The sequence below is a fragment of the Sander lucioperca genome, chromosome 5 (genome assembly GCF_008315115.2).
Source record: "Sander lucioperca isolate FBNREF2018 chromosome 5, SLUC_FBN_1.2, whole genome shotgun sequence".
Classification (NCBI taxonomy): domain Eukaryota; kingdom Metazoa; phylum Chordata; class Actinopteri; order Perciformes; family Percidae; genus Sander; species Sander lucioperca.
The window spans coordinates 33599805-33612113 of NC_050177.1; the positions used below are offsets into that span (position 1 = coordinate 33599805).

A 12309-nucleotide genomic window follows, 5' to 3' on the forward strand; every position below is an offset into this window, starting at 1 on the left:
AAGTGCAACATGTGGAAAATTGATGTTATCCTGTCAAGTTTTATCTTTGACTTCCACTGTAAAATTAGACAGGATAAAGTGAACGTGCACGCTCTTTCACTGTTTTTTTTTTTATTTTGAAAAATGTAACATACTGATGTGCCCGCTTAAAATGGGTGTAGATCTGCAAATAGAAGTCTGAAAAGTCCATACTTTTACACCCTACTGTGAATAGTTTGTAAATGTAGCAACCTACTCAAAAGACATTGCCTGCTTCCTTTCCATCATGCATCCATCCACCTCTCCAAAATGAGTCAAACCACTCTAATGCACGACTTAGGTCAAATGACTCTCGTGAACTACGTAATATTTATGTTGTGAGTTTTGTGTCCTTTTGCGCAGAATTCATCTCGGTTGTAAACATGTTTGCCACTGTCAACATGAAATCTTAAATGGCATTACTCTAATGTAGGGCAATATATCTGTAGAAAAAAGTATTTAGTTTTAAGACCAATATTAACTCTCACATTTAAGGTATTACAATGAATTAAGAGTATCAGAGGGCTGTAGTGTCTTGATGTCAGTTTAGTATCAGTAATTGCATCAAGTAAAGCAAACAGAAGTGTAATTTGACAGTGATATTGGAGGTGGGAAATGAGGATTGAACGTAAAACAATGCTATACATACTAATACAGTGTGTTAGGTTAAGTGGAAATGGAAGAAACCCAAATGCAAAACAAGTTGCAAATTTAAAGTCCTACCTACCAATAAAACCAATGGCATGACACATCGCTGTGCTTCTGCTTGTGTTAATGCTTAGTTAAGTCCGTGCATCATTACTCAACAGGTGCAGCCAGAATTCTACTCATTCACACTTTAAATATTACTTCACAGTCCCCTCAGATAGGCTCTGATCTGCGTCCATACTGGCTGTGTGTGAACGTAGTCCTGTTGATTTGGCTCAGTGGGTGAGTAGCCTCCTCAAGATTCGGGTGCCTGCTCTCTTCAGGCGGCTGCACCTGCCTTTGACTAGTGATGCATCTGGTGGTGAGAAACACCCCTCCAGCCACCATCAAAACAAAGGAGATCCATCCCAGGTACAGCGCAGGTCCCCAGTCTCTTCTCAGCAGCACAGCACCCTCCAGTGGCTGACTGGTGTGATGGCACGTCCAGGCTGTGGGAATCAACAGCAGGATCCCAGACAAAACAAAGAGAGCACCAGAAAACACTTTGACCTGGCCCCGCAGAGGGAACCACACCGCCCCCGCTGCTCCTATCGCCGCAGCAAAAGCCCCGGCTCCGATGGCAGCCATGATGAGGGCTCTCCACGTCCGAAAACTTCCAGAGAGAGACATGAGAGACTGGTAGAAGGAGCAGTGCAAGCTGCCATCGTGGGCCAAATCCCAGTGATCCCATTCCAGCCACACCCCATCCCAGTAGGCAGGCAGAGTAGCCGTGATGTTGTCCAGGGTGCCGCTCACCTTCCACAAGGCCAGGCAGCGTGTCAGAATGGCACAAAGCCACCCTGTGAGAGCCAGACCGAGGGCAGCGAGCTCCAGCTGCCGCTCCATGACTCTGGCCTGCCTGCTCCTCCTCTTCACTGCTTGCCCAACTGCCTAACCAGAAACAGCTGGCAGCGGGGTGGGGTTGTGTTGTTTTTTTTAAACGTGTGTGTGCATGCGTGAGGAAGAGACCTTCTGTGTAGGTGTGTCTGTCTGTGTGTTTTGCATGTCTGTTCAGATAGAGGAAACCGGTTTCTCTGGTGTTCAGGAAAAGAAGGCATGGCCTGGCTGCAGCTGGGTGGAGGAGGGAAATCCCTCTGTTTTCTTCTGCCATGGTTTCAAAACAATCCCTTTCTCCCTGTTTCTGCAGAGAGGGAAGACAAAGCTTCCACTGTGGACAGATTTTTCAGCCTCTGTGTCATGTTTCTGAGAGAGAACTTGGTTTAAAGAGCACAAGTTCTTACTGATAATGGGATTCTCTGTTTTTCTCACAGTAGCAGTGGAGCCCATGGGTGGAAAACAACAATGACACCTAATTGTACGGTGGCCCTGAGAGGCCACTGCACTGCAATTTAAGAAAACGCACACAAATGTAATGCTGTTCTCACTGCAGAACTCTGATTCAAGTGGCACATGTTTACTCTAAGGTGTTTATTTTGAATTCTAAGATGCACTACGAAAGAATGAATGAATCACAAACACACAAGCTTTAAGCATGGCACATGCTCTCTGTTTATATTTTCACTAAAAACGGTGACTTAAACATGATTAATGTCATTTTTCTACTCGTTAAAAATGCACGCACATTAAGCTACATGGGTACAAATCAATTCTCTGGCTTTCTTTGTGAAATGAATTGGCAACATTCATTGTTCATAAGACCAGGGAAATCTATATTGTGGTTCATTTTGACAGATTGCAGCTATTTCTAAAGATGTCAGATAATTATAGCTGTACCAGACATACAGTGAAATATATTACCCCTATATGGAGATCTAATAATTCAACCGCATGTTTAATGACCAACCAAAGATTGGCAAATGTTTGGTATGGACACCACTGTGGACAGAATTTTATAAAAAAAAAAAAAAAAAAGACACTGTATGGATAATGGGCAAATCTAGTGTCAAATTACAACATGTTCATATATTTAAACATGCTATGTTTTTTTAATATCTATGGTCTATATCCATCAGCCTGTTCAGCCCTCAGCCCTCACTTCACACATAGTTCTTGATGGCATAGCTGCTGTGTGTGGGTGTCCTGGCCAGTGTGTACCCACTGGAAGGGAACCTGGCCCTCTGCGGTGGGCAGCTTGTGCACAGAATGGCTCCCCCACAGAACAGCAGCCCAGATGTCACAAAGCCGATATATATGGCCGCTCCGAGCTCCCTCTTCAGCACCTCAGGGACGCGTGGGTTGTGGAAGTCGTTGATGATGGAGTTGGCCGTCCAGGAAACAGCGACGATGGTGGTGAGCGCTGCCAGGCAGAAGATGGCTCCTGAGCTCACCACCACCCGAGCTTTGATCCTCGGGTGGCTCAGGCAGTTGGTGCAGCGGGCTCCCAGGAGGAAGATGAGGAATCCCAAACATCCCAGCACCAGGCTGATGCAGATGAGGCCTCGGGCCGCCTGGAGGTCTGGCGACAGATCCAGCAGGGCATCATAGAGCTTACACTGCAGCTGACCTGTGTACTCACTGACGCAGGTCATCCAAAGACCTTCCCAGAACACCTGCATGACCACCAGATGGGTGCCGATAAAGGCTGTCACCTTCCACATGGGCAGAGCACAGATCAGGATGGTCCCGGCGACGCCTATCATGGACAGGCTGATGCCCAGCTCCTGCACAGCCATGGGACACTGTGCAGACTCTCTCACACCCTGGGAAACACAGAGGGTGGACAGGAACAAAAACATTTAGGTTTTTATTCAGAATTGACACATTATATCTCTTTTATTGCATCCTGACATGTTGCTGGTGGAATTAAGGGATCAGTTAAGTATCACAGTATTTTGCTTTGTGACAGTCATTGACATACAATTGAAATGTGTGTGTCCTAACAAGGAATTATGTAAACTAAAGAAATATAAGATATAGAGAAAAAAAAGATACAGACAGATAAGACACAGGATAAAAAGTGTCATTGTGCAGATAAACTGTGGGTTACACTTTACTTGAAGGTATCTACATGAATGTGACATGACACTGTCATGAATGTGTCAAAAACATTATAAACAAGTCAAACGTTTATGACATAACGCATCTGTCAGTAAGTGTCATTCAGTTTTTGTCATAACAAGTTATGGTTAGGGTTCATGTGTCATGACAGTGTCATGTCACTCTTATGTAGATACCTTCAAGTAAAGTGTTACCAAACTGTGTTCACTGATCAGATGTGATAGCAGCAACCATAGAGATGTTTTTCCTGTAAAGCTGAAGTTGTTCCAGTCTCTGATGTCATTAGATATAAATGTAGGGGTTTTCTCACCATGGAGGAAAATGGCCACCAGGTCGCAGTATGTCACAAAAGACCAACACGATGACAAGGAATCAGCTCATTTATTGCTGATGACTGGAAACGACAAACTCAGGTGAAGAATCTGGGTTTTAATTGAAAAGATGTAACCCAAAATTTAATGTTTGTAATTTGAAGAAGAGTAAAAAATGACAATATGTAATTGAAGTTTAGTGTCATCTTTACACCATCACTTACAAATAGTTGTCTTTTTAAGGTTAAAATCCAGTGTTTTTGAAGAGACAGTGTCCAATCAACCTGTGTTTGATGTTCTCTTTTCATTTGCAAGGGTATTATCACAGGATTTATTGTTCACAGATCTTTTAGATTTACTATTCTTTGGATTTAAAAAAATGTTATTTTGTCAAAATGTAAAGGAACAGTAATGTCTGACAACAGGAACAGCATCCTTTAATAACAGCTTTATAAGCTTAATTTGTGCATGTATTGTACGTTTCCATTTTCTTTTGAATAATGAATCTTATAAATGTCTTATTAGGGTATAATCTTTGTATCGTATGTTTTATGTAGCAGTGAGTTGTTCAAATCCAAGCTAGACTGAACCAAACTACTGCAAATATCAATGTAATATTACCACGAGAGGTCTCGTCATGCAAGATATGTCACTTCCCTTGAAGTCACTGGTTTGAAGAATCAGTAGACCTTATTGATTTTCATCAACATTTATCTTTATAGCCTAGTTATGCTCAAAATACAGAAAGTCACTGTGGAGAACAATGTTAAAGGAACCTACTGAGAGAGCAGAATTACTTAGTGGAAGAAGTTGGCATTTGAGACACACCCTGAGACATGTGACCCTCCTGCTTTCTGATCTGCAGCCTGATAACATGAGAAAAGAACACTCCTATCAGGTTGGTGGGAGTTTTGTGAACGAACAACGTGAACAACAAAAAACATCTTTACAAATCCTTTTAAACCCAAAGATTTGCTTTTAATTACTTCTTCTTCTTTTTTTTTAAAAAGCCTGCCCTCATATGTATGCAGCAATCCTTGACTATGATGGATGAAACTTTTCTACTAAACAAGAATTTAAGTCCCTGAGTCACCATGTTTGTTTTCTAGTTAGTGATCTTTGCTGAGTACCTGACAAACAGGTTCTCTCAGTGTTCGGTTTAAATTACCACAAGCAAGGCAAGGCAGCTTTATTTGTATAGCACATTTCAGTAACAGGGTAATTCAAAGTGCTTTACATGAAACATTAAAGAGCAGTTAAAATGATTAAAAGATTAAAAACAGAAAATAAGAATAAAATTTACAGTGAAATGAACAATTATTTAAAGAAAGGCAACATCAAAAAGAAAGGTCTTCAGCCTTGATTTAAAAGAACTGAGAGTTGAAGTGGACCTGCAGTTTTCAGAAATCTCAAATGTACGTCTTGCTTGGTGTAAAAGATCGGACCGAATCCTCTCTGATATATCCCCCATGTTTGTTTAGGAGGAACTTCACCGGGGGGGTCTCATCCTCTTTGCTGGGACAGGTGGCACACAGAAGCGCTCCTCCAAAGACCAGCAGTCCCCCGGCCACCCACCCGATGTAAAGAGACGTCCCAAGCTCTCTTTTCTGGGCGTCTATTAGGAAAGGGTTGTAGAAGTCCGTTATGACCAAGGTGGCAGTCCATGAAACAGGGATAAGGCAGAGGATTCCACTGATGATCAGGAATACACCTGCTGTCACTGAAACCCTCGCCTTTGCTCTCTCCCCTGGAATAAAGTTGGTGCACTTTCCACCAGCGAAAGCGATGAGGATCCCTGCACTGCCTGCGACTATGGAAACCACCATCAGAGCCTGTGCCGCCCGCACGTCAGCGCTCAGATCCAGCATGGAATCGTAATCATCACACTGCATCTGGCCCGTACTTTCGACAACACAGGTCATCCAGATGCCCTCCCATATGACCTGGGCTGTCACTATGTTGCTGCCAATGAAGGCAGTGACCCGCCACATGTGTGTGAAACAGGCAACGAGCACCCCTGTCAAGCCCAAAAGGGCCATGGTGAATCCCACCATCTGCATCCCCATGGAAGCCATCGTCTCCTCTCTCCGAGCGTCTCTGAGAGAATATTAGGAGCTGATCAGGTGTTTATTTTCATCTGAAGCAGAATAAGAATGAAGACTGGGCAGCGGGAAAGGCAAGCCACTGGAAGCCCCACCAAGGAATACCAGCCATGTAGGATTCTTTGTATGTAGGGACAATAAAGGTTGGGGTTTCACTTATTCTTCTGGATGGACACGAGGATCGTGTTACAAAAGATTTTGTTTCTATTCTCAAAAAGGAAAGGGATATATGCACCAACTTGAAAATGTTGGCCGTTTGGATGTGGAACAAAGGGAGAGTTGTGTCATGACAGTGTCACGTCACTCTTATGTAGATACCTTCAAGTAAAGTGTTACCAAACTGTGTTCACTGGTTAGATGTGATAGCAGCAATCGCAGAGATGTTTTTCCTGTAAAGCTGAAGTTGTTCCAGTCTCTGATGTCATTAGATATAAATGTAGGGGTTTTCTCACCATGGAGGAAAATGGCCACCAGGTCGCAGTATGTCACAAAAGACCAACACGATGACAAGGAATCAGCTCATTTATTGCTGATGACTGGAAACGACAAACTCAGGTGAAGAATCTGGGTTTTAATTGAAAAGATGTATCCCAAAATGTAATGTTTGTAATTTGAAGAAGAGAAAAAAATGACAATATGTAATTGAAGTTTAGTGTCATCTTTACACCATCACTTACAAATAGTTGTCTTTTTAAGGTTAAAATCCAGTGTTTTTGAAGAGACAGTGTCCAATCAACCTGTGTTTGATGTTCTCTTTTCATTTGCAAGGGTATTATCACAGGATTTATTTTTCACAGATCTTTTAGATTTACTATTCTTTAGATTTCAAAAAATATGTTATTTTGTCAAAATGTTGTAAAGGAACAGTAACGTCTGACAACAGGAACAGCATCCTTTACTAACAGCTTTATAAGCTTAATTTGTGCATACATGCACAAATTGTACATTTCAATTTTCTCTTGAATAATGAATCTTATAAATGTCTTAGCGTCTAATCTTTGTATCGTATGTTTTATGTAATAGCAGTGAGTTGTTCAAATCCAAGCTAGACTGAACCAAACTACTGCAAATATATCAATGTAATATTACCACGAGAGGTCTCGTCATGCAAGATATGTCACTTCCCTTGAAGTCACTGGTTTGAAGAATCAGTGTAGACCTTATTGATTTTTAGAGGTGCAACGATGAATCAATTAATCGATTAGTTGTCAACTATTAAATTAATCACCAACTATTTTGATAATCGATTAATTGTTAAATGTGAATATCTTCTAGTTTCTTCTCTTCTCTGTGACAATAAACTGAATATCTTTGAGTTTTGGACAAAACAAGACATTTGAGGACGTCATCTTAGGCTTTGGGAAACACTGATCCACATTTTTCACCATGTTTTGACATTTTTATAGATCAAACAACTAATCGATTAATCAAGAAAATAATCGACAGATTAATCGACTATGAAAATAATCGTTAGTTGCAGCCCTATTGATTTTCATCAACATTTATCTTTATAGCCTAGTTATGCTCAAAATACAGAAAGTCACTGTGGAGAACAATGTTAAAGGAACCTACTGAGAGAGCAGAATTACTTAGTGGAAGAAGTTGGCATTTGAGACACACCCTGAGACATGTGACCCTCCTGCTTTCTGATCTGCAGCCTGATAACATGAGAAAAGAACACTCCTATCAGGTTGGTGGGAGTTTTGTGAACGAACAACGTGAACAACAAAAAATATCTTTACAAATCCTTTTAAACCCAAAGATTTGCTTTTAATTACTTTTTTTTTTTAAAGCCTGCCCTCATATTTATGCAGCAATCCTTGATTATGATAGATGAAACTTTTGAAAGCAACTCTTGCTCTACTAAACAAGAATTTAAGTCCCTGAGTCACCATGTTTGTTTTCTGGTTAGTGATCTTTGCTGAATACCTGACAAACAGGTTCTCTCAGTGTTTAGTTTAAATCATCACAGGCGGCATTTTTTAAATGTATATGACAAGAAGCATGAGAGAAACAACACTTAGAGCGGAAGGTCATTTATTGTGAACAAATATAATCACAAGTATAATAAGGTGCACACAGTGCAGTTACAAAACATATTTTTCAACTGAAACCAAACACTTTCCCAAACATGTAAAACACAGATTTTCTATCATTTAAACTGCCACATTGTCAATCTTCATTTCCAAAGAGTAACTTCAATATTCAAAGCAATCTCTGACAGAGAGCATCTTCATTCATCCAACGTGTGATTCTCTTATGAGGACAAAGTGCATATTCCCTTCATTGTGGGTTGTCTGTGTGCGTCCTTCAGAAATCTCAAATGTACGTCTTGCTTGGTGTAAAAGATCAGACCGAATCCTCTCTGCTATTTCCTCCATGTTTGTTTAGGAGGAACTTCACCGGGGGGGTCTCATCCTCTTTGCTGTGACAGGTGGCACACAGAAGCGCTCCTCCAAAGACCAGCAGTCCCCCGGCCACCCACCCGATGTAAAGAGACGCTCCGAGCTCTCTTTTCTGTTCTGTTCTGTCTATTAGGAAAGGGTTGTAGAAGTCCGTTATGACCAAGGTGGCAGTCCATGATAAGGCAGAGGATTCCACTGATGATCAGGAACACACCTGCTGTCACTGAAACCCTCGCCTTTGCTCTCTCCTCTGGAATAAAGTTGGTGCACTTTCCACCAGAGAAAGCGATGAGGATCCCTGCGATGCCTGTGATTATGGAAACCACCACCAGAACCTGTGCCGCCCGCACGTCAGTGCTCAGAGCCAGCATGGAATCGTACGCATCACACTGCATCTGGCCCATACTTTGGACCACACAGGTCGTCCAGATGCCCTCCCATATGACCTGGGCTGTCACTATGTTGCTGCCAATGAAGGCAGTGACCCGCCACATGGGTGTGCTGCAGATAATGATCACCCCTATCCAGCCCAAAAGAGCCATGGCACATCCCACCTTCTGCTTCACCATGAAAGCCATCGTCTCCTCTCTCCGAGTGTCTCTGAGAGAATATTAGGAGCTGATCAGGTGTTTATTTTCATCTGAAGCAGAATAAAAATGAAGAATGGGCAGCGGGAAAGCCAAGTCATTGGAAGCCCTGCCAAAGAATACCAGCCATGTAGGATTCTTTGTATGTAGGGACAATAAAGGTTGGGGTTTTCACAAGGAAAGGGATGTGCACCAACTTGAAAATGTTGGCAGTTTGGATGCGGAACAAAGGGAGAGTTTAAGAAACAGCACATCCGGTATCGGTGACGAAATCAGCAAAAAGGGAGATTGAATCCATCCTGCCATTCGCTACAGTGTCAAGGCAAACAATGATTTGTCTTTATATCTACATACTAGGCCTGCAGCGACACGTCGATGACGTCGACGCATCGACGTCAAAATTACGTCGACGTCGTATTTTTGCATCGACGCTTCGCCACACACACATGTGGGAGACCAAAACATTGCAGGAAACAGCAACCTCCTCACAGAATTCCCAACAAAGCCCTGCAAAAAGCCCCATGAAAAGAAAAAGTCCTAAAAAAACAGCTCGCCCTTAATCATCGAGGGTATGGGAATACTTAAAATATAGTCCCAAGTACTAACGTTAGCTAAATTAATTTCATGTTTGTGTAGTGTGTTGTGTAGCCTGTGCACTTAGGTGGTGCTAGCTAACTATCTTAGCTCTCCGTGCAGTTTGTTCGTGCTAGGTTAGTAGCTAACGTTAACGTTAGCTAGCTACTGGCGCCTAGGCAGCTGTGTTTAGCTAACGTTAGTTATCATCTAATGTTGGCTTGAATGGTACCTAGCTTACGGCTGCAGAACACAGCTATCTATAGTAGCTAACGTTAGCTAACGTGAACGTTAGCTACTAACCTAGCACGAAAAAACTGCACAGAGAGCTAAGATGCGTTGGTTAGCCTAGCACCACCAAAGTGCACAGCTGCATTAGCATGTAAACCTACAGAATAGCAGTTAAGAGAGTCACTTTGATTATGCATCAGGTTTTATGTTGGGACTGTTATGTTGTGTTAAACAATCCAAGGAATGTCTGTACTGTGCACTGCAGTGTTTTTCTTTTTTGCACTACAACTTGATTTTTTTGAACAAGAGAGTTATGTTGGTACTGTAAAAGAGTTAACAGGCTGGCCTTTCATTTTGTATAATAGTAAAATAATAATTTTATTTTGTGTAAAGCAGAAGATTTTTTGCTGTGCAAAATTGTTTAATAAAATATATTATTAAGAATTTTTTGGTATTTATTTGAGATACATTATGGTTTTTATTAATCGAGCAACAGAAAAATAATCGTTATATTAATCGTCCAATTAGTCGTTAGATTAGTCGACTAATCGATAAAATAATCGCCCGATTAATCGTTTAATAAATAATCGTTTACCCCCAGCTCTACTACATACATGTATCTATGTGTGCACACGAATGAGTGTTTGAGGTTAATTTAAAATAAATCATTGTACATACGGTAGTTTCAGATGAAACATCTCATTATTGGGGATAACAGTGAAAGAAACAAAGTTTACAGTATCTACACGCGTAGAGCTGAAGAAATCAGCTCAATGTCTGGACATTTTGAGATTGTTATAGCTGTTGTTGTCTGCTGACTGTTGTGACCACAGAAGCAAGGTGTTGACTATAAACTATAACATAAAGGTGACTATAAACTAGACTATAAGCATAAACGGTCTGTAATAGTATCTATTGACATATGTGAAAACACCTTTACGATTAAGATGTGTTTGAGATTTTTAATTTAGCTTCATTTAATTGTGAATTTTATAATCAACTTGAATTGTTTGTTTTAGTTAGATTTTTTATAACCTAGAAACACCATGCCACCATGTCATTGTATTGTATTTTCGTTGTATTGTTAAGTGCCTTGTATTGCAATTTTGCACGAAAAGCGCTAGGCCTATATAAATAGTTTCATTGATATTGTCTGAATTTGTCTTGTAAATATATGTGCTTTTATTAATTAGCATTAATAAGCATATAATGTATTTTTTAAAAGCTGAAAATAAAGTGTTATGGTTCAAACAATATCCAAAATCCAGGATAACTGATAAAGCGAGAGAAAGACGATCGCGGACCGACTGAATGCATAAGTAGCCTAAAAATATAGGCTACATTTACTGACCACTGCTCTGAATTGAAAGTCATAATCATACCATTCAAGGATTAGGCTACTAATCATTTGCACAAATTAACAGTTGTACTCTTTGCCTTAAAAGTGAGCAGAAGATAATATTACTCAGGAAATTTACCATGAAGATTAATTTTCTACAACGCTAGAATATGATGCATAAATATCTCTTTCACTTTGTTTCTCCCTCTCTCTCATGGGCTAAAATATAAATTACCTAAGTCATATTAACTTCCACTGCTCACTTTTAATGCAAAGTGTACAATTACATTCCGTTTTTGCAAATGACAGTGACTCATTGAATGGTTTCAGTTAAGAGCAGTAGTTCGTAAATGTATATTTTTAGATATTTCATTCAGTCTGATCCGCTATTATCTGCTACGCTTTTTCTCGAGTTTCCTTCTTTACATAGGCTATTATATGTTTTGCTCCCTTGTATATATGGACATAGAAAAGAAAGAAATTGGACTCTAAAATCTAGAGACTATAAATGAAGTGATACATTTCATTCACACTGTAAACATGAATGTAACAGAGTATATTCATCAGTTATTTCCCCCAGCAAAGGTCAAAAACCATTGGGGTGTCCTCTCCCTGTTGTTACATGAATGTACAGTAGTCTACACTACATAGTTACTGGTCCAGTGAACTAAGACTGTAATTAAGGAGGATTGTACAATTAGGATATGTTCTTAAAATTGTACAATCCTCACAAATTATAGTCGTTAAAGAATACAAAAAAATTAATCAACTAAAATAATTTAAGGTGCATTGGTATAGAAACACATGCACAGCACTTTATGTATTGCCCTTAGTAATAGACTACATTTAAAACACATTTTGCAACTGTATCAGCCTTTTCTAATTATCTCAACAACTGCCATAATATATTCATCAAACTTCTAACAACAATATGAACAGCAGTCTTCATTCAGCAATATAACAGTAACAATGTCACATGAATAATTATAAAAAATAATGGTCACAACTTTAAATAATAACAGTAGTTAACTGAACAGCAATATGCACCTGTTGTATTTTCATGCAGGCTGATAACAATAAGGTAAAAGCACTGCTGAG

The 12309-nt window shown here is 40.3% G+C and overlaps 3 protein-coding genes and 1 pseudogene across 4 annotated transcripts in view; all 4 read right to left on the reverse strand.

The window, feature by feature from the left end:
- Positions 1-84: 84 nt before the first annotated feature.
- On the reverse strand, positions 85-1965 carry LOC116039837 (claudin-4-like). The gene has a single exon (XM_031284925.2). It carries the CDS (start codon positions 1549-1551, stop codon positions 880-882), a length of 672 nt encoding a protein of 223 aa, XP_031140785.1. The 5' UTR covers positions 1552-1965; the 3' UTR covers positions 85-879.
- A 225-nt stretch (positions 1966-2190) lies between these two features.
- The window catches only part of LOC116039885 (claudin-4-like), a 69999-nt gene continuing 59880 nt past the window's right edge, over positions 2191-12309 (reverse strand). For both annotated transcript variants that reach the window (XM_031284998.2, XM_031284989.2), the window contains exon 2: positions 2191-3365. In XM_031284998.2, the coding sequence (XP_031140858.1) occupies positions 2703-3338 (636 nt within the window). In that variant the 5' untranslated portion in view covers positions 3339-3365 and the 3' untranslated portion in view covers positions 2191-2702. The remainder of the gene's footprint in view (positions 3366-12309) is intronic.
- On the reverse strand, positions 5384-6069 carry LOC116039858 (claudin-4-like). The gene has a single exon (XM_036001273.1). The coding sequence runs from the start codon at positions 6047-6049 to the stop codon at positions 5384-5386; it is 666 nt and encodes a 221-aa protein (XP_035857166.1). The 5' UTR covers positions 6050-6069.
- On the reverse strand, positions 8061-9416 carry LOC116039898 (annotated as a pseudogene).